Source organism: Lagopus leucura, unplaced genomic scaffold (genome assembly GCF_019238085.1).
Source record: "Lagopus leucura isolate 7727_CA_CO unplaced genomic scaffold, USGS_WTPT01 Super-Scaffold_100017, whole genome shotgun sequence".
Taxonomy (NCBI): Eukaryota; Metazoa; Chordata; class Aves; order Galliformes; family Phasianidae; genus Lagopus; species Lagopus leucura.
The window spans coordinates 3795312-3821344 of record NW_024962271.1 but is presented as its reverse complement, the minus strand read 5'-3'; the positions used below and the strand labels follow the sequence as shown (position 1 = coordinate 3821344).

At 39.4% G+C, this 26033-nt stretch overlaps 1 protein-coding gene across 1 annotated transcript in view; it reads right to left on the bottom strand.

Moving 5' to 3' along the window:
* Positions 1 to 23630, bottom strand: part of ADAMTS18 (ADAM metallopeptidase with thrombospondin type 1 motif 18) — a 66994-nt gene extending 43364 nt beyond the window's left edge. Inside the window, exons 1-3 of the mRNA XM_042877055.1 lie at positions 23529 to 23630; positions 23286 to 23370; positions 21144 to 21460 (exon numbers count right to left, since the gene is read on the bottom strand). Coding sequence (XP_042732989.1) covers positions 21144 to 21460; positions 23286 to 23370; positions 23529 to 23630 — 504 coding nt within the window. The remainder of the gene's footprint in view (positions 1 to 21143; positions 21461 to 23285; positions 23371 to 23528) is intronic.
* Positions 23631 to 26033: the final 2403 nt, after the last annotated feature.

Below are 26033 nucleotides of genomic sequence, written 5' to 3'. Positions count from 1 at the left end.
TTGAGACCAAGCAAGAAGAGGAACAGATAAGTCCAGACCCCTTTTTTTTTTTTCTTCAGATTCTCTGCACTTGGAACACCATGAGAGAAAGCAGCATGGCAAAATCTAACATTTTTAACAAGTCTAGACAACACAGCATGAAATTGACAGGGGACTCCCTCTGTCCCACTGTGGCTATCATTAGCAATAGCAGTGATTGTGAGAATATGGTGGGAAGGAAAACCCAAGAGACTGCTCAGTTGGAATCTGCTCTCTCTAGTTCTTCCTTCAAAACACACATTTGGTGTCCTTCTTTAAGGCATCTTCCACACCACTGGGAAGTAAATTGAAAGACTGTGTAATTGAAAGATCTGTGTAGGTAGCAAATAATTCAGAATCAATACATTGGAAGAACTTACAGTTTGTTTGCAGAAAAGCTGAGAGAAGATTGGAAGGCAACATTCTTCCCACTCATTATGTGCAATGAAATGTTTGCTCAGCTTTGGGCTAAAGAAACTTTCAGACAAGAATACATCTTCGTAAGATTCCTAAATATCAGGGGCCTAACAATAAGGTAAGGCACTTGTTCCATTGTCTTGGTGCAGTTCAAAAGGAGGACAAATCTCAAAGAGAAGTTTAGAGATGGGAAATGATAAAATTTCAGCTTCAAGATATTTTAATATTATTCTAGAATAAAAACTGAAGAATAAAGGGAATTCTTTGAACTACCAAAATTTAATTTTAGCCATTAAAAACTAGATAAATCTTCCACTGGTCTCAAACTCACTCAGTAGTCTTGATAGAAAAAGGCAGAAAAATGTATGTTAAAGACTGTTCTCATTCTGCCTTTTAGTAGAACTGCAAGTGGCTGCTTCCATTTGCCTTCCTCTGTTTTCTTAGACTTAGTGAACAGTATTGGAGCTTACCAGCCAGTAAATCTAATTCATTTGTATGTTTCAGGATCTCTAAGAACCAGACCCTCCATAAGAAATGCAATATTGACAGTGAGGGATACACCATGCAGAGAAGTATTTTTGGGACTTCTACTTCTTGCCTTAAAAACAACAAAAAACCCTACATTCGGAGATAGTAAGGAAACCCTTGCTCTCAACCAGAAGAGTCTCGTGGCTATCATTTCTCTATTTGCATGTAAGACCCTTTCATTAAATGCTAATAACATTAAATGCAACAGCTTGGCTACATGCATGATGAAGTTACAAGAGTTTCGTAATTGAGATAAAAAATCCAAGTAATGAAGTAAGGAGCATAAAGAAATGAAACAGAAAATTAAAATGTGAATAAATGAACTGCAATGTCTCTGCTTATCAAAACTACTCAATACTGACTGAGGCAAAATTGAATTATGGTTCGTATGACCAGGAGTATCTCAACTAAACCAAGTGTTAAAAAAAAATGCATAAACTATCTAAGCAATATAAGTCATTTCCAGAATGCTTTATTCAATGTTATGAGCATATAATAAAATTAAGTGTTAAAAAACATTTTGTCATAACTGGTGGCTGTTAAGACTGCGGCCAAAGAAGTTAATGAATCCTATTCCACTAGGTGGGTATGCATGTAATCAAGATGAAAAATCTCTCAAAAAGGAAGAGTTAAATGTAGTTACACCCATTAAAATTGCTCCAAACATTCATGCAAAGTTTTAAGAGATTTGACACAAGGCCAGTCGAAATTGGCATAAACCTTTACACAGACAGCAGTGGACATTGATCCAAGACTTCTGTTGTGTTATTTTCCAACTGTCCAGCTCTTAGAAAACACAAATCATTGATTCAAACATCTTAACAAGAGTTACAGCACGTATCAGAGGCACAAAGTACAGCTTTTACTTCCGCTTAAATAAAAGTGTAAAATAAGAACATTTTTGAAATAGAATAAGAAGACATGACCTAAAAATGGTTTCTGGTTATTTAAAATTATCTGAGATCCACAACTACAAGTTTCTTTTTATCTAGTATTCACAGTATAGTATTTTTGGAACCAGCTAATGTCACAGCATCCTGGAATCTTTTCCCATCGTTTTTGTAGTGAAAACTCATGAAATCATATTGCCATATGTTGCCGTAGTGCCCATACTTGCCTCCAAAACTGGGCAAATGTCTGCTTTCAAAAACCAAGATACTGTACTGCATGCCAGAAAAAGGGAGAGGTCCCCCAACACACTTGTGCTTCTGCTCAGACTTCACCAGGCTGGTGGAGAGATGAGTCCTTTCCCTTAGGTTTTATAGGTGGATAATGGTGGTCTTTCATGAAGTACAGAGATGACCTTTGTGTTTGAGATCCAATTCTGCACATGGTCTAAGGCAGCTGGTGGCAAGCCAACCTTGATTAGAAGCAAAGTAGCTGCTGAGAAACTGGGTTTATGAGCTCAAGCATGGCATAATGTTTACACATCCACATGGTATTTTGGAATGGAGATAGTTCTTGGCCAGCAGTTTGGAGAACAGCAACGGTCATTTCAGATCCACTTCAAATGCACACTCAGACCTGACAGTCCCCTATGTATATAGCAGCAGCCTGATACAAAATTTTCACAATGCAGGGCAAATGTGCCGGTTGTTTATAATGAATTTTGGGAAAAACCTTGAATAGGGGGTAGTGATCCAGCTTTCTTATACATACCACAGAATTTTTGTTTCTCCAAAGCAAAGATATTCAACCAATAAGAGTAGAAGGTTGTTCAAAGCAATGCCACATCATGTAAGCAATCTAAATAAATAATTATTTATTTATAGAATGTGTAATGGAAGTAGACTCACCTCTTGGGATAGGTTCAATTGGTAGTCTGAAAAACATGCAAGACTACAACCTTACTACAGTGATAAACCAAATTATTTCCAAGAATTATAGCCAGCAATATAGTACATGGTGACCTGGAATTAGAGATACCTGATATCACTAACTGACTTTTTGAGAGATGGGTTATTGAGTACCTCTCAGGTTAGGGTCAAAATGTTAGTGCTCTGGAAACTATAATAAAAATGAGCAAATTAAGATGTAAAAGTGAGTAGAAAAAAATACATGCTACATATCCGGCAAAGCAGAATGAAGGAGCTGAATTGCAGCAAGTATAGCAGAGGTGAAAGATATCTTTACCCTTGGGAAGCAGCACGAGCAAACAGCCAAACCAATGGCAGTATATCACGGTAATTAAAGAAGTTAGTTCACTCTGCTATGACCTACAGCCTTCTGGGTTGTAGCTGCAATGGAGACAGCAGCAGCTAACAGAGTTAAGGCATATTTTGCCTCCATATGGTGCTTCTGCTCCCCTCAGAAGGGCATTTCAGCCATGTGCCCATGTTGTTGAAGCACGGGGTGAATTAAAGAAGGTTCTGAGGCACAGCAACAGGGACACAATCCATGATTTTCCATGCTAGACATCCAGGAGCTCCTGTTGAACTGAACATTGTCTCTGGACTGCAACATTTTCAGGGTGCATTTATACCAGTTTGGGAAAGAAAATGTTCTGGGAAAGTAGTGAGAATGGACTCTCATGAGGTTTCCAATAATATACAGGCATTATTGAAGTCAGAGATCCCACGAGTAAAACTCGGAGCATTTTCATTTTTGATCCTATCCCAAACCAGGCAGCACAAAGTCATGCGAACACACTAAACAAAAGAGAATTCAAATTAACTAAACTTTTCCCTAGCTTTTATGTTTGCCAAACAAATTCATCCATTCTTCAGAAAAGTATCAAGTCTGTACAAGAGCAGTTTCTAATGACTATCCCAGTCAGGCAAGTACAAATGTTACATTTTATTGGTCTCGGTCCTTGGCTAATGAGAATAACCTCAGCAGACCTTTCCTGATTTTCACCAGATTGTAATATCTGGCTCTGTACCACAGCAAATGTTTAGATTAAGTTAATGGACTTTATACATACTGAAGTATTTTTATCATCAAAGAAGCATTAGAATCACTGGTTGCCTATTTCAACTTAATAATTGTACAGAAGATCACATGTTTCTTTAGGTTTTAAATGAATCATACAATAACTCAGTTTACTTTGTTTTCCAGCATAATGTAGATTTCTTGCAAATACGAAATGTTAGGGATTCGTAACAACATACCATTTTATTATCTACGGATCTGACAGAAAGAAAGTAAGAAGTTGAAACTGCAATCTGAGTTAGTCATGAAAGACTACTCTGTATGGCTGCTCAAAAGAAGTGCAATGCAGAACATTCAGCAATTACTAAAACAAGGTAACAAAATTGCATGTCTTTAATTATTCCTAAATGAACAAAGACAACGTTATCTCTGAATAGTGCCTTTGTATTTTTGCAGTTGACTGAACTTGTTTAAAACATCTTTTTGCAAACCTCTGTCAACATAAGGCAAATAAGGAAATACTCTTGTTTTTTCCTTCATTGAGGAAAAAAACACTCACATTGGTATTTAAATGTCCTAGATGTATTAAATTGGTATTCATTGCAGGGTAATGAGATATTCTAGAACTAACACAAATTTCATTGTTTAGCCAAAGATTAAATACATGCTCTTAAGTACCTGAGCTTCCTCATTTCTCATGTTAAAACAAAACAAAACAAACAGTAAAAACAAAACCCACATAAGCAGTCATCTTAAATAGACAGAATAAAAATAGTGATGTAGACTACATCATTATGACACCATGGACAGACTGTTAAGATTTAAGTGCCAAAGGTTTGCCAAGCAGCACTCAAGATCACTTCATTAGCAGTTCCATCAGTATTGGTACTGACTGAGTTTTTGGCTTGTTATAATGTTTCTGGAAAGCAATTAGCTAAAACCAACAACTTGAATTAAGACTTGGTGGCTGTACAAGCAATTGGGTACTGCCTGGTTAAGCAAATCCCTGCAACTGTGAGATAAAATCTTGATGTTTTATTAGTTATGACAGTTCTAAAATCCAACACAAAGTAAACAGGAAACAGCAGGATTGTTTTATGAATACACTTATGTTTCACTTTTCCTAAAAAGAGGCAGCCCATATTTGTCATGTACTGTCTTACAGTTGATTAGTTACTTATGGCACACCAAGAGTAATAAACCAACTGACCTCAGAAGATAGTTTTAGTTAGTCTCCTAAACTTGCATGTAAGAAAGGTCATTGCTGGATCAGGACTTAATGGAACCCTTTGCATGTGAGAGGAGCCCTACCTTCTGGAAATTTTGAAGCACAGAAGGCACAGATATCCTTGTCCTGTCACTCTGGGTGGCAGAACAAAATTAAAGTACCACTATGTTCTAATCAAGTCTCTGAAATGTGACTTCAAAATACCTACTCAAAGGACTAGGTGCAATGAAAATGCACTGGAAAGACTCTCTTCCTTCATGTACAGCTTGTTTTATGTTGATGGGATTAATACGTATTAATATTCTAGGGAAACTGTATGGCTTCTGAATGAATCTTCCGATCCTGCAATTGTGATAAAGGCAAAACCAGTAACATTATTTAAACAATAATGACACTGAAAAAGGACTGCTCAAAGAAAAAATACAAATGATGATGATAAATAACTAAAACCAGTACTTGGAAATTCTTTTCCATAGGTATTTAGCATTAGCAGATGCTTGCTTGTTTCCGATCAGCAACATTCCTTCCTATCGGACATGTAACTCTAAACACTACAAGTCATAAATCAGGCCTCACAGGAAACAATACTGTAAACTGTGAGATTTTAAAACAAAATGCTGAAGGTCTTTGGTGTTTTGTTTGCTTTCTGATTTCTTGAACCATTTTGGATGAATCTTTAATTTTTTTTTTACTATTTTATGATTGTGTGTATGGGAATCATAGTCCTTCTTTTTTTTTTTTTTTTTTTTTTAAGTGAAAACTCAGCTTTTCCTGTGATGTTAGGATTTTGGCAGCTATTCCTTTCAGAACTCTACGTATCATGAATGAGACTGGCAGACAAGCCTGAAGACACCCTGTTGAAGTTGCAGCCAAGACACTGAACACACTCAGCACACCGCTAGCTGACAGCAGACACTTCACTCTGCTCAGTGACTTACACTGACCGCACCAAAGATCCACAGGGAATACTCTAGACAGTGACAGTTTGCTACCCATGCCTACTTTTCCCCAGTGAAGATCTTCCAGATAAAAGCTCTGGCCTGGCAGAGCTGATGCATTTGCATTTGAGGGGGCAGAAGATCTGAGCCTGTCTGACCCGCGATAATTTGCATTCAAACAAAATAAATCCAGTTCAATTCCCATAGCAATTTTATTTTGCTATGAATAGCTCAGGCAGCTCCAATAGCGAGGAGCTCGGGTTACATCTGATTGCCAGCTGTATTGCTTACTAAGAAGTTAGGTCAGTGGTTCCCAACCTTTTAATTTTCCTTGTTGGAGTATACATTGCTATGGATTAGTTACATGAGAGAGTGGTCACAAGGAACTCTGTAGGGAATAAAGTATCAGCTTTGCTGATATTCCACATACACAGACATACATATGTTGAAATATCTACGTGGGAAGGAGAAAAGGAGTGGAATAAAAGATCTTAGGCCATTAAGGGAATGGAAAACAAGAAGCAAAGATGGCCCAAGGGTGAGAACGTCAAGCTGATGCCTGCGTTATCTGGATTCAGCTCCCAGTTCTTTGTCATACAGCTTCTCTGTTCCTTATTTCTCAGTTTGAAAGGCAGGATAGTGTATTCTATATTGTAAATGCTCAAAAAAATTGCAAAGACACACATTTGACCAGTCAGATGATTCTATGTCCCTCACTATAGAAGCTCACGGCCTTTCTCCTGCTGCAGCCCCAACCTTCAGGGTGCCACTCAGCAGCTTGAGCACACAAACCCATAGTAGCTAGGTACTTGCCACTTAGCAGGACTCTGCACCGGTAAGCGCCCTGCCCAAAGATGTGCTGCTCAAATACAGCTCTGACCACCATCTGTGTCTCATCACATCACTGGGTAGACTTCTGCCATGTGGTCCCCATCACAAGAACCTGAGTGCTAATACATTATGTGACCCAGAAAAGTGGTCACATCCACTGGAGTCTGAGAAGGTTTGATAGGGTCGCTCCTAACAAGAAATTCCCTTACTGTAATTCTGGCTGCTTTACACATGGCTATACATAATGTGATTATTTAGCATTGACAAGAAAGGAGGAGTGGGAAAGAATAAACTTAGCCTCTGCTTTTGCTTGTAATCACATTTTCAAAACAGGCCAGTAGCCTGAATCACACTGTCTTTAGTTTCAGCTGGGATGGAATTGTTTTCGTCAAGAGTGGTATGATGCTATGTTTTTGGTTCCAGGAGAAAAACAATGCTGATTACACACTGATGTTTATAGTTGCTGCTAAGCACTGTTGTACAGAGCCAAGGCCATTCTCATTGAAGGCCCAAAGGAGCTGAGAGGGAACAGAATCAAGATAGCTGATTTAAATTGGATAAAGAGGTATTCCATATCATATGATAACATGTAGAAGAAGTTTGGAAGGGAGTGGGAGTTCACCTCTCTCTCTCTTCTGCTGCTCAGGGTGCTAGCTGGGCATTGGTTGGGGGTGGCAACCATAAGCAATTGCTTTTGCATCACTTGTTATACGCATTTATATATATGAAGTCATAATCATTATCCTTTTCCTTTTCTTTATCTTAGTAAATAGTTTTATCTCAACCCACAAGTTCTACTTTGTTTCTGATTTTCTTCCCCATCCCACTGGGAAGGGAGGAGTGAGCAAATGAGTATGTGATGCTTAGTCACCTGCTAGGTTAAACCATAATGCATTTTCTTTCTAAGAAATGACAAATCAGTAAAACTTCAAAGGCAGTTCATACTATTAACTTGAAATAGGGCAGCAGCATATCACCAAATTAAATTTAGGCCTCACCGTTTTCTCAGCTGGTCACAACACAAGAAACCTTTCCAGGACAACTCCATGTAGAAATCAGATACACAGTAAGCCATACAGACATCCTTAGTATGCAGGTCTTAGTTTAGAACAGACATTTGATTAAGAAGTGAGTTATTTGCTAAGCCAAATATAGTAACTGCCATCTATAGTCCATGTCATGAAATATGCCCACATATTTCTGGGCACAGCTTACAACCTGCCTTCACATTATATTGTCAAGTATACCATAGATCCAAAAATTTGATTCCTTAATTGTAGGCAAATGCAACAAGCTAGCAAACAGTGGAGCCCACATGTACTGCCTCATTCCTGTTCTGCTTCAGAACTGTGCACTCATCCATACTCTCTCCCACAAATTATGCTATTTTTTAGTATAAGGGAACGATGCACAAAGGTGAGCATGCCAATTCTTTTGCTGGTTTTACTAGTGAAATTAAAAGCAGAAAACCTGGGTGAATTTGTCCCCTTTAGAAAAGCATTTGATACTCTTATAAATGAAAGTTTGGTGAGAAATTATTTTCAGTAAAATTTTCTAATTGCAGTAATTCCTGTAATAGAAGCAAGTTTAATCTCGTGCAAAAATCACTACAATATGTTCTGGTGAGGTATGAAATATGACACAGTGTCAAGACAGTCCTCCTAAAATTGAGATGATAACAATGCTGCTTTAATTTTGGTCCATATTTTCAGTAAAAAGTGAGTTAAATTCACCCCTTGTCACTCTAACACACCAATTTACATCTGTTGACATCTGTAGTGGAAATGCTAAGTCATGGCTTAAAACAGGGATTGAACACCTGGTGGGAAGGCAGGGCCAACCCAGGGGAGCTCAGGTGCATGCAATGCATCTGAGTGACTGGAAGGTTTGGAGCCAGGATCCACCCCTTCCCAGACCTCATTTAAGGATTGGCAGTGGAGGTAAGGGTTTCTTTTGATAGAGATCCCTTCCTATGTGAAACCTTCTAAATGTAAGTAACACTTTTCCTTCATTTCTGTGTCTGTGGCTGCTTTTGTGTTTGTTCTCATTTGCTGTAGCTAAAGACCTGCTATTACCATCCCATTATAGCATTACAACATCCTATCTGCTGATAGGGTCAGAGAGCAACACACAAGTCTAAACCAGCATCTGGACTGTTAACATAATGGTTTGTAAGTATTCAGATCTGTATTTGACTCAGCCTTCCTTACTAGGCCTGCAGAATTACAATGGTTATGAAAGGTTACTCTGATTTTCCTATAAGTAGACTTTAGTATAAGCCAGTGAATTAAGTTGAGGTGAGTCTTGAGAAAAATATGAAAGACTGCATGGAAATAGTTACGTATTTTTCATTAACAAAACTAGCTCCATCATGTACCTCAGTAAATCAGTGATAAGAACAGAGTATGAAAAAGAGCATGAGGAGAAGACAAAGATTTCTGTTTCTACACAGACCTATAAAAACTGATCCAAAAAAACAGGCCTTTGATTCCTGTTTCAGCAAGCACACAATAGTGATTTCTTTTTTTCAAGCAAGTGAATAGCATTCATGAAAGTGTTTGTACAGTAGAGTGTACTACTCAGTGTACTACTTCCTAATATATTTTGTGGAGCTCCAGAGATCAAAGAAACCTTCTGAGGATATTTGAGACCTCAAGAAAAATAAAATGGCAAAGGGAAGGTTGTACTCAAAAGTAACTTTTTGTTCTGTGAGGTACTGTCTGTATTAAATGGGTTCAAGAAACCTGGAAATCTACTGCCATAAGTGTTGCCACAATGATAAGCACTATCAACCTTCTACATGGAACAAAAATGCAGGGAAGTCGAGGGAGATAAAATCCTATGGAATATGTTGACATCTTAACATGTTGCGAAGTTATAAAAGGATGGCTTAAAAAAAAGAAAATCAGCAGAAGATTTAGCATGCAAAATTTCCTAGGCAACCTGACCTTCTTTCTGCAATGAATCTACTGAACAGTAGGTTAAGCAAAGGTCAGGTTAAATACAGGTTAAGAAAAAAGCTTCCAAGAAGAGGAATGTGCTGTCAGGTTTACAGAGGCTCTGGGACATCGTGGAAGTGAGTGAGAGTTACAGGCACTTCAGTCTCATTTCTATCCCAGGGCTTGCTTGTGCTCCCTGCTCCAGCCTGCCTCTACAGATCACAAGAGCCCCAGTGAACACTCGTGATTTACTATTCTTGTATTCTAACTTCTCAGCTGTATCCTGTCCTATCCTAAGCCCATCTCTCACATTAGTGTACCTCTGACTTGTCCCCAAAGTCATCTGGCTGCTGAGTGGTTACTTGGGCTTTCCCTGGCTAAGGGGTCTCCACCTGCACTGCCTGCCAAGAGACCAGTGACAGGAAGGTATTCAAGTGCTATTCATCTCTACACATTTTCCTACACAAGATCTTACATGTTTCTAGGAATTAAAATGCGGTTTTTACACTTCTCAGCGTGAATTTGCCCAACTTAATATGTCATGACTAAAGATGGGATTGTTCATGCAATCCATGTGGATCATCAGTCATTTACTCCACCTTTCCTTCTTTCCATGTGGTAACATAAACAGAGGAAAAGCCAGAAAGACCTCTTGTTGTGAAACACTTCCTCTCGTCACATTATGTTACACTTTACACTTCTCCCACAAAATAAAACCAGCACTGTTAATGTCCTATAGAAGTAAATTAGTCACAAATAGCACCATGGGGAACTGAAATATTTTGAATATATACCATATAATCAGGAAATGCCCACCCTCCTTATCTGCCAGGGAACCAGGAAACTGAAAGCTTTGTAATTTTAAACTGCCCATCAGTTGCTATGAATCAATCACACATCTCACTTTGGAAAGTTAGTGTACATAAGGAATGCAGTTAAGATAAGAGAGGGCTGAAACTACACTCCCACTCTTGTTGAAATGGTTTCAGCCCGTGATTTCACACTTGATGACTCCTGTCCTGGGCTCCTCTCTTTGTGCTCCTCAAAAGGAGGATACTGGACATATTTTTTTGAAAACATTTATGCTATTATCAATCAATCCTAAATCTATCTCATTTTTTTTGTATTAGTAAATCAATTGTATAAGATACTTTATGAACTCACACAATAAGTTCTTCCTTTAACATATGCTAATACATAACGATTGAAGTAATGCCAGAATAATATATGTCACAGTCAGTTTTTGCAGCTACTTTACATCCAGCCACTTACTATGAAAACCAACCAGAGATGAACCTCATCAACTCTCTCCTTAAAATTTAAGCTAATTTCTGGAAGAGACATGAAAGAGTTCATTTAAATAGCTAGAACATGGTATCACTATTTAATGGCAGAGAAGATAACAGCTCCAAAAAGCACTACCCCGTGCAACTTTACATAGATAACAGTGCATTAATATTTCACTGTCTTTTGTAAAATCAAGATCAACATGGGTACCAGTTCAGTGCTTTTGTATAGACATACACATATGTATACATAATTTTTTTTCTTTTTATTGGCTAGTGAAATGCAAAAAGTCAGATCCAGAAGGTGAAGTGCCACATAGTCCAAATGCCACACTTGACTTCATCAGGATTTGATTGTGATTAGACCAGGTAAGCTCTTTCCAGTTATTTATCTTTGAGTATGTTGCTGGTTTTCTGGGAAGCTGTTTGAATTCCTGCTTCATTTCACTTCTGGCTGTTACTAGCCTGAGCAGGCCATGAGAAGAAGATAGGGTCAGTCTGCAGATTGGTTTCTTTGCCTTTCAGGTAGGCCTGACTCAGTGTAATCTGTTTATACAGCTCTACCTTGAGCTACTTACAAGATGTGTTTTGGGTCTGCCAGTGGAAACTGACATGCTGCGCTTTCTTTATAGACTAGCAGTACCTTCCCTCTGGAAAATGTATTTCTAAACCAAGTAGTAATTACAGTAATTTTACCAAAAAGGTGCTGTGTGCCTCTTGATTCAAAGGCCAGGATGGAAGAAGAGAAGGGAACTTTCTTGAGGTCAAGTTCTGATCTAAAGAATTATAGAACATATTACTCATCATAAACTTTAGATGAAGCCCCTAAAAACAGCAGGTACCTATAAGTGACAGTAGAAGATATCATGCTGCAAGGATTAGAGCTGTACACTTCTGTCTCAGCCTGCTAAGTTTCCTTTTTCCTCCCCCTTTGCTGAGGTTTTAGCTGCTAGAGGCAAGAAAACAATCTGATCATCAGTATGCATTGTTGGGAATGCAAAATATATCCATACAGCCTTCAGCATGGTTTCTAGCATGAAGAATAGCCAGTAACCAGAGAAAGAAACTGGGGACTGGAGATACTGTTGTGGTAGGCTGGTGTCTAGTGTTTTTACAGACAGTTATTATAAACAATGTAATGTAGAATGATCCTCTGTCAGAAAAAGTAGTAAAAAGGGGCAAAAGTGACAGAAGCATATTTTCATCCATATTATAGTAATCCACAGCTCCACGGGAGGCTGCAGAAAATTCAGGCTGGCCCTAGACCAAGGTTTGTACTTCAATCTTTAATTTATACTTGCATCAACCAAAATAAATAGCACAATTTTCTGTCAAGTGTTAACAGGAAATGAAACTGGGTAGCCACATATTTAGAAAGGTTTAAACTTTCTTCTCTGACAGCCTTTATACCTACTCTATACCATTACCAGGTAATACTTCAATAGCTATATTCAGTGAAAATACTTATTGAGGTTTAGTCTAGCCTGAATTTAAGAACTACTGTTTTGGTGAATTCTTTCTTAAAAAAAAAAAGAAGAAAAAAAAAGTACAGCATAAGACAAGCCTACTTATGACAGAATTATTTTTAAATCATAAAATGCTCAGTGTTCTCACCAAAGTGCACTAATTTGCAGAAAGAGAAAGCAAATCTGTTTTTAATTTTATTATTTGAAAAAATCTAATCATATTTTGGTGTGATATAAATTTTATATTTCATGGCAAAAAAACTGTCGATCTGAAGAGTAATCCCTGTTTCATTAGTTTGTGTATTCTGACACAGTATATAGTATTACATTCTTAAATTAGTTGGAAGCTGCACTGTGCTGCAGAGTATAAAAACAAAAGTGAGGGCTTAAGCTAGGTCAAGCATATTTTGTACAGGTCCATTAAAAATCTCATTCTATTAATATTAATAAAGATGTTGAGACACAAAAGTCCTTCAATTAACATATTAGGCAGGCAGGCACAAGCTTTCAAGTGATCCCACTGTGAACAGCAAGAATCCAGTCCTCACAGCATAAAGCCATGAGTGTGCTGTGTACATAGTAGTGCAGCTAGAAATGCTAATGCCACAGAAGAGTGAAAAGGCAATGCCCTATTGTCTCCATAAGTAAACATCACTTTATTGCTTCAGCTTCCTCTTTAACTAAATGTGTGAATGCTGAATGTTGCTATTCCAGTAAGAGTAACTTCAAGACCTGTTACCTCTGTCATCATACTTTTTTTTATTTCACTACTTTGTGGCAGGAACTAGCTGGGAAGCTACATATAAGATTCAGGAAAATGATTTTTGTCTGACTGCATAAATTGTTTGTAGATTTCCCTAGCCTATGGACACTGTAAGAAAGAAATTAATTTGAACTTTCCAGAAATTACTTTGGATAATAATGGTTCCCACGGTACTAAGCTCCAACCATCAAGACTCATTCACTTGCATATGACCTAATTACTTGACATTTCTTCACCTCATTCTTAGTGACTTCCGAGCATGATAAACAATAAAAGGTTACTGATGTCAAACTATTATGAGTCTCTAACACACACTAAAGCTCGTACTGAAGCTTAATACATTTGTAAATTGTGTTGATCTGCAAGGCATTATGATTTCAGGTTTCTGTAAATGTTTACCTCAAAGCTTTAGTCAATGCTCTGCTGTCTGAACCAAAGTAAAGTTCTGCTTCCATCAGCTATTCACATAGCTGGTCGACTCACTGTCAGAGCAAATCAATAGGAAATTCCTTTTGCATACTGTAATTTATGGTAGACCTGCAGCAACAGAATTGGGATTAAAATGGGATAAGAAAAGGCAAGAAAGAACCAACATTTCTGCTCCCAGTGACATGATCAAAAAGGCAGAGGAAGACCTTGTTTGTAATACAGTTATACATTAAAGTTCAATTCAGATACCATGTAAGGGCTAGTCAGAGCATTCCCAACACAAAATGAGTGAGTTTTAGGAAAAAGATAATGAAGACTGAACTTCAGTTGTGTAACTTGCTGTTTAGAGATTTAGCTCTCGCAGAGATAGCCAGGTTTAACCCCTGTTCTGCTAACTCACTGACAGAATACCATTTAAAAATGTGTCTCACAGACCAACAACTTCTGTGCGTGATTGAGAGTCAGGCTAGAGGAAATACTTCTAGTAACTAACAAAGCTGTTCACCTCAGTGGAGCTGTTGCCAGTTTATCGTTGGACACTGAAATTTCCAAAAAGAAGACAGGTTTTTTTCTAGAATCTCCTTGGAGAGTTACAAATACATAAATGAAATCAGACAAAGCTCTGAAATTGTCTTACTGAACCAACTATAATTTATTGGCATAGCAGCCAGTTGCACAGCAAGGTCGCAGTTTTTATTGTACACTATCCAAGAACTGCGAATTTCAAATCACAGAAGGTGATAACAGGCCTCTGTCATTCTCTCACAGCTGGCAGTACCAGGAATCAAGGTCAAGTTCCCAATTGAACACAAGCGTAGACATCACAAAGCTGTCATACTCAGGATGCTGGTTTTGCAGAGAGGCTAAGGAAGGAGAAAGCTTAGAGGGAAAGAAAAAAGAGGATTTACAACAGTTTTGATACTATTGTTTGTTCTAATTAAGTGGGCTGTATAGCATGGTCAGGGCACAACCAGCATACCCCTCTGCTTTCCACTGCTGTGTGCCACGTACAGAACTTTGGGAGTGGGCTGCTTGAGATGGACTTGAACTACAGTTTCACAGACTGTCACTTTGTTTTGAATAAGTGAAAGGCTTTAGATTCTGAGTCTGCAAACCTGGTATTTTCCTCAAATGCTTTTGAAGTGGAGGAAGAAGGAAAAAGAAATAAAACCTTGTTTATTAGTAACAAAAAGCTGCTACTAGTTTTTAGAATCTGCTTCTACATAGAGAAAGACTTTGAATGTTCAACAGTTCACTGCTGTGGAGAAAAGAATATGTTGCGTCTCAGCAGCAGAGATGGTATGATCCAAACAAAAATAGTGGCACTTAAAATAAAAATCCTCATTTACATCAAAGACATCCTGTTATGAGGAGGTCAAGTCTGTGCAGACAGGTCATCCTCTCTTGACCCCTATGGAGGCATTTGACTACTTGTTTCTCTCTAACAGATTGACTCTCTAAGGGAAACTGTGGGAACTAAAAGTTGTGGAAAGACTTTGCTATAGCAAGAAAAATGCTCGTGTTTCAAGGATAGATGAAGTCTACTGATTCCTTTAGAAGTTGCATCACTGCTTCTTACAGAAGAAAGATAAACTGCCTATTTATGCAACAACTCTGTTTCTGGAACTGTTTTTAGGGTGCAAGCAGTGGTGCTCATAACAGGCTGAAGTTTGGTGTGAGAGACACCAAAGAACAATTTCTGTGCTCCTACTGCCTGTTAAGCAATAATGGAGCAGGCAAAAACAAGTGAACAGGCTAGCTCCTGTGGGCAGCCTTGAGACCTGTTGGATGCTCACAGCCCACTGTGTTCATGCAGATGGGGCCAAACTGCTCTTAGACAGTGACACAGTATTTCCTCTATGCGTGTGCAATTTTTTTTTTTATTATAAAACCTGGAAAAAACACTACTGCTATCACCTCTCCTGCCCAGTGTGGGCAGATTACTTGTACAGCATTTAACCTCTGAAATTCAAGTTCTCACCCGTGAGAAATCAGTTGGCTCACAATGCCTGGGATAACATAATCCTTGTGTTGCAGAGTTAAACAGAAAATTTTTCAGACAGCTATAGAGAAGGGTAATCAACAATAACCTATTCATCATGCAATTCAATTCCAATCGGAGGTCAATAGAAGGCTGAAGTCAGAAGTATTCTGTATTTGTCTAGTATAATTTAAAATATCTTGAAGAATATGGCTTTTCCTCACTGTCACTTCATTTTCCTTGAAATGATTTTCCTCCTTTCCTCTTGATTGTATTAAGAGAAGAATAATGGCACAATATCAATCAAGACAGGGGACAAAATGATGGTCTTGTGAAACAGTTTGAATTTTATAAGGGACAGAGATGTAATGGTGTGTGAATATAAAGAAAGCCAATTAACATATGTTCCAATGCTGTTCATTTTGTTCCCACGTAAAAGCAAAAGTACAGATTTGCATATTGACTTGTGGAAGGCCTAAAAATAGTTTTGAGAATAAGTCAAATTGTCATTTTTGTGCTTGGTTTCTTTTCGAGGTCCTACTGGGCCAAATTTTGTCCTATTTTTACAGCTGTAGTTTTCTAAAGGACCTTCCTTATAAACAGCAATTGTTTTGTACTTTCACCAGCAGCCTGGCTCACTGATTTTGACGGCAGTTTGTCTGAATAAGAACCTTGGGATTTGTCTCAACATACTTAATTGGACTTAAAGTGTGAGCTCTAGGAATAAGAGACTGTTGTTAGCATGAACTTAAATAATGCTAATACAGGGTGCAATTAAATTACTAAAAAGAATGGGTACATGAGTTGCCTTGCCTGCCTGCCTCTTAGGTGGCCAGACTACATTAAGAAGCTTTAATTTTGTGGCTTCTTTGATACTTTGAGCAAGTCCTGCCCTCAGACATGTACACACAACTACCATTGAATTAATACATCTCCTGTTTATCTCTCACTACTACATCTAACCCTTTCTCCAGTCGTAGACTCCTCTGACAGCTCAGTGAGTGTAACATGATTCATCCTTCCCTCCTCTTTCTCTTCCCTTGACTAGACACTAACAAACAACAGAATTTGAGACAAGAGGCCCCTTATAATGAAAGATTCAATCACATCTTACCAAAAACAAAGGAGGGCACTGGCTAGTGCATGAAGCTGACTCCACTCTTCTAATTGCTGCACATAAATAAAAGGGCAGAATGGCACATATTCTCCTCTAGTATAAGCAGGAGCAGTCTGTCAGGTCTCCACACTGGCGCACTTGTTTAGGGTTGAATTTGGCCTAAGCAATAAAATTATGTATTTTATGGGACTTTTATTGTTCCATTAAATTGATTATAATGTAAAGCTAAGAGAATTCCTTCATGTTGTATACATATTTCTTTAGGGGGCACATGCTTTGTGTTTGCCTAATACATGACTCCTCCACCAAACAGCTGCAACACTCCCACAAATGTTACATAAAAACCAACTCATTCATTATGATCAATATTTTCTACGTCTTGTGCACTGGAGTATGCTATAAACTTCCTCGACTCTTTCAGAGAAAGGTCTTGTTCACAAGGGAACATCACTTCTGATCCTAGAAATACATGTTTAAATTACTTTCAAGAATGTCAGCAGTCAGATTATGTTCTTGAGACAACTTGAGTTGTATTCTGCCCCAATTTAGTGTGTGCTGCAAACAACTTGCCATACAAGAGACAGAACAGAGAGAAAAAGTATATAAAAAGAGACAATCAAACCACAGAGAGTAGTAAAGCTTTTAGGAACAATGTCATCCTGAAGTGGGTTTAAAGATGGTGAACCTGACACTAATATCTGTTTTTAATACAGGAGAGAGAATGTCATGATTAAAAGGATGGGCAAGGAGAATACACAAATGGCCATATTGAATGCTTCCTAAAAGATTTTCTTATCCTAACAGTGGCCTACACTATCTCCTTCAGAAAACCCCTTTATTATGAGTGTTTGGCATAGTCTGCGTTCCAGTTATATAACTAAAGGCAATTACAGGTAATTTGATATTAACTGAACAATAGTGGGAATCAAATTTTAATCTGAATAAGTAAGAATTAAGTCAGGACTTCAGAAAAAAATATATATAATTTTGGGCAGAATGAGCAGTTTGAATTGAAAGTGAGATGAAGTGGCAAGACAAACCAGTAGTCTGGATGTACACACTGGGATAGCACAAGGAATTGAAGGAAACTCCAAAAAGTCATGCTTGACATACACAAGAGTTTTATTAAAAGTGATAATGAATATCAGTGAAGAAAGGAGTTGGAAATTTTACCCAATTTTCTATTTGGGCCACATTAAGATGATGCCAGAAGAACAAACTGCTTTTGTATTTACAAATGTAAATGAACTCACTGACCCAAAGTTAAAAGAGTTGAACAAACAGAAACAGCCCTGAGAGTAAGAATGTATTAGCAAAATATATGAAAATTAAAAATAAAAATTATCATAGTTGTTTTAATATTGTCTTCTCTCCAGACAGCCCAGAATATATATTTTTTTTGAAGGTATATAAAGTACCATTTTTTGAGCATTTTTTTATAAACTGAGCGAATCTGTGGGATGTAGAACATAAGCCTGAATTTTACTAAATGTGACACACTTTATTATTAGGTATGCATGATGCTGTTACTTAATGGCCGATGGTGAAGCAGGCATGTAGAAATATCTGAACAAGATTTCCTGCATACAAGTTAATTTCATCAAAAAGACTGGAAAAACATGGTACAGCAAGCAAGGCATATGCTGAATAAAGAAAAAAGGGCGGGGAAAAAAAAGGAATTTTCCTGTTGACAATCAAAGTACCTAAATATTTGGGTGATGAAAAGGCAAGAGATATCACTCAAAGCAAATGTGCATGCATTATCCTAAAATGCTAACTTAATTTACACCAGATAAAGAGCATGGATCCAAGTTTGCCTTTTGACCCATCGAGAAAATTATCTTGATGGATGGAAACGTTTGGTTTCCAATCAACAATTCAGCATGAAAATGTGAGGCCTTAGTGTCATCTAAACTGTTAAAGTGTTAGATGCACACATATCTTAATAGATGATACTGAAGCAACAAATTCTTGCTCCTTTCCAGTGTTAAGGTTATTCTGTCTAACAAACCAATTCATATAGACTCTCTCAAGAGTCCACTCTGCAGGCAATGGCAGATAACAGACAACTGAATGACTGAATACTCTAGGTCATCCAAAAAATTAGATCAAAGAGTCCCTGTAGTCTATTGAAATGCAATTGCTTCCAAATCACATTGTGGTGTTCCAGGCCTGAAAGAATGGGTCACTGCAATTTTATTGTAGAGAAGCTATTGCTAATGAAAGGAACAATGGAAAGATTAGTGCTACCAACCATATAGAAGAAACACCACTTTCGGTTTAATTGCAGTGAACAAAGCAAATAGGAAAGAAGGGCAACCAAGTGACAAAAGTAGTTGGTGCAAAGAGGATATAGAAGCTATTCACAAGGTTCTCCTGGTCAGGGCAGAGCGTCCAGACTTAACATATGATTACTGAATTTGGATCACAGTAAAAAGCAACGAGGTTGTCATTACAAACAGCTGATGAGACATTTTTAAGAAAGCAGTCTTGCAAGCTGAAAGACCAAGAATTGTGTTGATAATTTTACTGCCAGGCACCAGTTGCACAGAAATTAATAAAAGGATAGGGAGAAAGGAACAATTATATGTTGTGATACTGACTGTGCAGGAGATTATTAGAAGTTATTTTAAATTGGTAAATGAAGTAAAACAATTTAAGGTGAACTATGTTGAATCTTGGGACTGATTAAAGAAGGAGACAGATTCCAATTGATAATAGCATAGATACTGAAAAGGTTCTGCCATAATAAATTTTTTGAAGCCACAATATTTATTCTCTTTTGATCAGTTTCTGGATCTTTTGTAAGTAAAGCTTACCAGTCATAACAACCTGTATGTCGAGACAGTGGTAAAAGATCCATTTCAGTCTCAGTTAAGATCACTACATTCTGTTTCTCTGTGACCCGAGGCAGACTTGAACCTTCCTTCTCCAGACAAGACATGACAAGCCCAGCTCCACTTAGCTCTTGATGCATGTTAGAAAATAAAACGTGACCAAACAGGGAGATCACCCAAACTCCAGCTGTTGTACAGAGGCAGAGCGCTTCCCTTACAGGACATGGCAAACACTGCAATAAGTTAAAACAGCTTTTGTCTAAATAAAAGTGATAATACCTATTAGTTTTGAAAATTAAGTTTCCATAGAAATTCCCGACTAAGCACATTTGATAATGACAGATCAGTACTACAAACATAAAAACAAAAAAATTCATTCCAGCTCCTGGCATTTGCTCCAAAGCCACATTTGCAACTGTTCAAATGAACTGGAAAATACTAATTCATCTGACTGCTGTGACCAACGCATTTAAGTAGAGCATTCAAAATATTACCAGACTATTTCAACCAATTATCAGTATTCAACAGCTCTTCCTAGTGAACCACCCTCTTCTCAAGTCTCTGATTATTATTTCAAAAGGAACACTGGATGTCTGAAGTGCCCCTCTTTTAGTCTTACCATGCAGTTTAATAGCCCTTATGATCAAGTACCTTTGCAAAAGAGATTTCTAGACAGTGACCCAACACATCCTTTGGACCTCTGAACCATACAGCATAAAGATAGCTCCATATAACCTAGCACTGTTGAATGTCACTGTTCTAATCTGTGTCCATATGAAATTTGTGAAGTGCAAGATCTTTTGCCTTAAAGCCATTAATAACTATTAATTCTGTAGCTAGCTATTCTGAATTACATCAGTAAAGACCTTTCTGGAGGAAAATAGCACTATCAAATACATTTTGGAAAAAAAAAAAAATCATTTGTGCATAGTAATTTTTCATGAACAGCCATTAATAGAACGTATGCAAAGACAGCATTTAACACGTTCATAAGAGACCAACTCATCAAGACTTATAAACCAAAGTAGGCTGGAATTGCCACAGGAAGCTAAGGGAAATTGGTTCAAAACTCCTGCTGTGTTAGGAAATTCACCCTTCCTTAAAGCAGTTGACAAAACTAGGTATACATTTTTTTCTCATTAGCGTGGAGTTTGATTTTTTTTCTTTATTCACAGCAGTTCACAATAGCAGGAAGAACATTTATTTAAGAGGAAGCAAAACAGGTAGAAACTATCACAAACTACAACAAACGAAAACTTCTATGGGATAGTTACTAGGCCTAGCAGTCTTCTGCTTTTTTCCTGAAAGATCCTTAAAGGTGAGATACAGTTAATTAACTATACCTATACCTCTTCTGTTAAATGCAATAGCAACCAGTGGTATTAAGAAAAATCACCAAATGGCATATGGTACATAAAGATCTTTGCCAAAACAACCATGGTTCCACGTATGAAAATAGTTTTGAGTACTGATTTGTTTGAAAGAGACACTTACCAAGCCTACACATGTAGATATTGCTACTGATGAGGTACTATCGTTCCTTATAAATCCCTGGTAGAAACACTGCTCAATTTCATGTTCCTGAGACTTTGAGACTCCATCTTTCCCAAGTACCTGGACAACAAAACTGTTGCTTAAAATGGTTGAAGGCTTAAGTTCTAAGTGAAGCTCCTGTCCAAATGCTGAAAATTTGTAGTGCAAGGAACTCCTTGAACTGTGAGTTGATCTCTTTTTCCTAGTACTGTGCAAAACATTGTGTGAAATGTATGATCCACTGGCATCCACTTTGACGGGTGTCACAAAGACATAATCTGTAACGATAAAGTTAGCCATCAGCTTTAGCATCCAGCAAATACGGTGTCATTCTAACACAGCAAGCAGCAGGCTTTTGTTATGGTATGAAGAATTCCCCCATTCAGGGAATAGCCTGAAAGCTCCACAGGCTATGTGTATATAGGCTTGGCTGCATGTATTCACCCTGTAAGTCACACAGCCTCTCAAACAGTGTTTGTTTCCTTTCTGCCCCACTGAGAGGTACAGACTAAGTAGCATAGCTGTGAACATTCCCACAATCACTCTTCTGAAGACATTTGTCATCACCAGCAGATCTGTAGATTTTCCCCTCCCCCTGTATTAATTGCTGTCAAATGTGAAGGCTGCTTTGGTTTGAGGTTTTTTCTTTTTTTTTTTGTCCCTAAGAATGCAGCAAATATTGTATCACTGTAGGGGAAACCATGACTGGGACTTTGTAGAACTGTACCACTTGTTCAAATGGATTAAAGGATTAATTTATTAATGCCTTAACTGAGTGAGACCTCATCTCTTTGTAGTGACTTGATTAGACTGGGTTTCAAATTGTAACTGACCTTCAGAAGAAAGAGATTACATGCTACCTAATAACCTTTAGTCAGCCATTGCTAATTGCATGTCAAAGAAATTTATTGTTTTGGATAAAATACACGAAAAATTACAAAACTTAGCTGAGATCTACTTGTAGTAAACTATGAAAGGAAAAAACAGAGGCTCTGATTCAGCTAGCTTCACAAGCAAGTGCCTAGCCTGAAGTCCATCACCACTGCTCTTGATCTGTCCATACAGAGAGCCTGGATACAGGCTCTGAATTTTTGTCATTTGCTGAACTAGCACCTAATCCCAGTGCTGTGAGTAAGTATGGTGAATAAACTGCTTCCCAGCCTCACTGAGCTGTTGAGTTGTATCTCTGTGCACCCTTAAAGATGCCTGTGCATTTGACAGTTAGACAACTCACTCCTCTCCCTCAATTGAAATAAAACCATTACAAAAGAAGAAAAAACCTTCTTATCTTGTTAAAGATGTTTCAGATACAATTTCCTGGCCTGAGTAGATTTTACTGGGTACACACTAAGCTGAACACATAAGCAGTGATAGGCTGTTTCTCTTCAGTGGAAACAATGCATCAAGAGCTTTTGCTTTCCTTGAGTAGCATTAATCAGCATCAGAAATCAGAACGCTATGCAGGCTAGTGGCCAAAAAATGCAAGCAGCTGCTGGAGTGAGGGAATCCCCTGGTGAACAGGCAATGGGTGCAAGAGGATTTTCCTTCCTGCACCCTGGTATGGTTCTCCATTGTACTTTGTTTCCCCACTCATCCAATAAAAAAACACATACTGCACTTCAACCTTCCCAAAGTCATCAGCATCTAAGTGCTAGTCTCTGCAGCCTGGGAACAAACAGGGCTCTCATCACACAGCCTTTTCTCTCCAGGTTTGCTCTCCCTTATCCTGCAGCGTGCCACTTCCGCTGTCCCACCCAAATCTTTTTACTACTTTTGTCTCCTTGCTTCCATAACAAATATATGAGGTTTTGATGTTGTGGCTACATACACATTCATCTTTCTAACTGCATATGTATATATGGATGTATTTCCCATCTCATTTATTCATCCTCTTTGCCTGTAGACATCATTCCTTGTAGTCTTTGCACACAGAGCTGATCAAGTCAATCTTTGCCCAGAGATAGCTGTTTTACAGAAGCCAACTCACTTTCACTTTATGCTCCCCAAACGCTGAAGCTTCTTCACTTTAACTGCTCAGTCTACCAAGAAAAAAGCGTCTACACAAATGTTCATATGCAAAGATACAGAAAGAGCAATACAAACCATGGTTTAATTCACTGCTACTGATGCTGTCACTGGTTAAACTTGCTGCATGAGACATGCAACAGAGGCAACACAGCTGAAGGGTCTGCAAGAGAAAAAAAAAAAAAAAAAAAAGAGAGAAAAGAAGTATTGGGCGAGATTCACTTGACAAGGGAAGGCAGAAAGACAAGGCATCAGAAACTGTGCAGTAACCTGCTGTGCAAGTACACTAGGCGATTGCAAAAGAAAGTGCTCTCGACCTGCCTTTACAGCGTTTCCAAGCCACAGGAAGGTCGGGAACTGCATGGAGCTGCCGCTGAGAATCGCGGCAGGTAAAGTCCAGACGACCAGCAGGAGACAGTCCATGTTCCGCCGTGCACCTGGCGTGCTACCTGCTCCCCGAAGCGCGCGGCGGCCGAGCCCGGATCCCCCGCATGGTCACCTGGGCTCTGCCCCGCAGCAGCTCCGGCGGCCGCCTCGCAGCGCCGCGCCCCCGCCGTGCGCGACGGCGGAGCCCATGGAGCGGCGCCCAGGTGAGCGCGCCCTCGCCGCCCAACGGCGCGCACGCTTTAAGCCTCCTCCGCCACCGCCGCCGCGGGGCAGCGCTGCCTCCGGCGCCGCGTCTCGGAGCGGTCGCCGCCCGGGGGGCGCCGCGGAGCGGAGCGGGCGGGACCAATAGGGAGGCGGCGGGGCCGGGCCGGGCCGGGCCGGGGGACTGGGGGCCGGGGCTGGGCTGGGGGGTGCGGGGGGAGGCACCTGGGCGAGGGGGAGACGGAGGCGGCTCCTGCGACGTCCGGGAGGGAGGAAGGGCAGGGCTGAGGGGGAACGGCGGTGCCGCACACCTGCGCCGGCGGGACGAGCGCAACTGGGGGCGAGAATGGAGAGCTGAGACGCAGGGCTTCATCAGACGGACAAGCGGGTGATGATATGGGGAGAAGGGAATTGGGGAAAAGGAGAAGAGTCCAGCGCGAGCCATCCAGGTCCGAAGTGCCGTTCGTTCGGAGAGAATATGCTGTTATTTTCTATTATTTTCAGAGGAAACACACAATCAAAACCAAAGATTAAATCGCCCGTGGAGAAAACATATTTGTGATAGCCAAGACCTGTTACTGAACACGGAACACTGATGCTAGTAGGGGAGCTGGCTTTGTGCAGTGGCTTACAGGTACTAAGCCAAAAGCAGCAGCAGGCCCTGGGCTTGACACATCCAGTCCACACTGTTAGGTTACAGTTTGTCTTCTACGGAAAATGTCAGTAAAGGATGAAAGGTCTAAATAATCTGGAAGGAAACTTAAGTAGTGGAGTTAATGGGACAGACCCAGGTTAGCACACAATACAGAACTTGTTTCTGATGGTTTTGGCTGCACATAGAGAAGTGTCCCTCACCTCACGATCTACCTTTTGTGCTGGAGAGTTTTCCTGTATCTATCTCAATGCAATCTCACTCAGGATCTCCCCCTTCCTGGTGTCACACCATGCAAACAGGCAGTGGCTGTGTCACCACCAGGTGCCCACTTGGCTCAGGATGCAGCTCCACTTGGCTCAGGATGCAGCACAGCACGGGGTGGGGTGAACTGGGGGCCAGCTCCATCCACCTCCTTCCCCTGGGCTGTCTGGTGGTTGCTGGGGGGCAGTGCCTCACACAGATCAGAAATGCTTTCCCTTCCAAAGCATTTCTGTCCCTAAACCTTAAAAAAACATCATAGGTGTGGAACTTCACCTCTATTTCCCAGTGGTTTTACATTATCACCTTGCTGAATACATCACGGTAAAGTTTCAAGACCTTTTTGTAACAGCGCACCTCTCACCTGTCACAGAGTATATTCAGAAGGAACAGCTGGCTAGAAGTTTACAGCAGTCAAAAAGCACGTAAAATGTGCTCTGCATAGGAGATAATAGGAGAAAAGAATAAAACCACAGGAGCTATAATTTTATTATCAGCCTTCAACACTCTGAACAGACAGACCTAACTGTTTTCAGTAGACTATCTGACTGGAAAAACTGACATTTTATTTGCTGGAAAGGGGAGGAAATAAGTATACAAACCTATAGCAATTACAAGAATTGTTTAAAAAGGAAACAACAAAACTTTCATCACAAGCCTAGCACTCCCTAGAAGAGAGTCCTGCTCTTGATTTCTGTGGAATTAAGACTTCACCCCAGGGATCTGTAGTTTCTGAGAACGATCAAAGAAGAAAAGAAAAAAAGCGATACTGTTTTGCATGACTACAAATGACACGTGTCTAACTTTGAGTTGGCATCAGGCAGGGGACCCCAACCTTCCTTGGCCTGTAGGCAGCATCACTGATCAGTTAGCATGCTCAGACAGCATCATACTTTGCTCTCTGAGTCAATCATGACCCCAGCAGAGTTGGTCATAAACATCAGAGAATCCTGCAGGCGGCTCCTTACCATGTGCAAACATTGTTACCATGCAAACCATTAGCGAAATAAAGCTCCACAGTGTGGTAAACAACGTTGTGTCAGAGGGTTGGCTTTCTCTCCCACTCCCTAGCACTTCCCATCTCAGGCAAGCACCTAGGATGTATTCCTTCATTGCCATAACACAGGCTGTTCATGGATTCTTCTCTCTTCTCACCAGGCCATCAGGTTGGACACTGCTAAAATTTTTTCATGCTAATCAGTTCTGTCATATTTTCAGCGTACTTGTTAGTATCCACCTGCTGAAATTCTCTTCTATCTACATGAGAAACTCTTCTGTTACCAGTGAACACAAGGAAATGAAAAGTCCCAGTCCTTGATTATTTG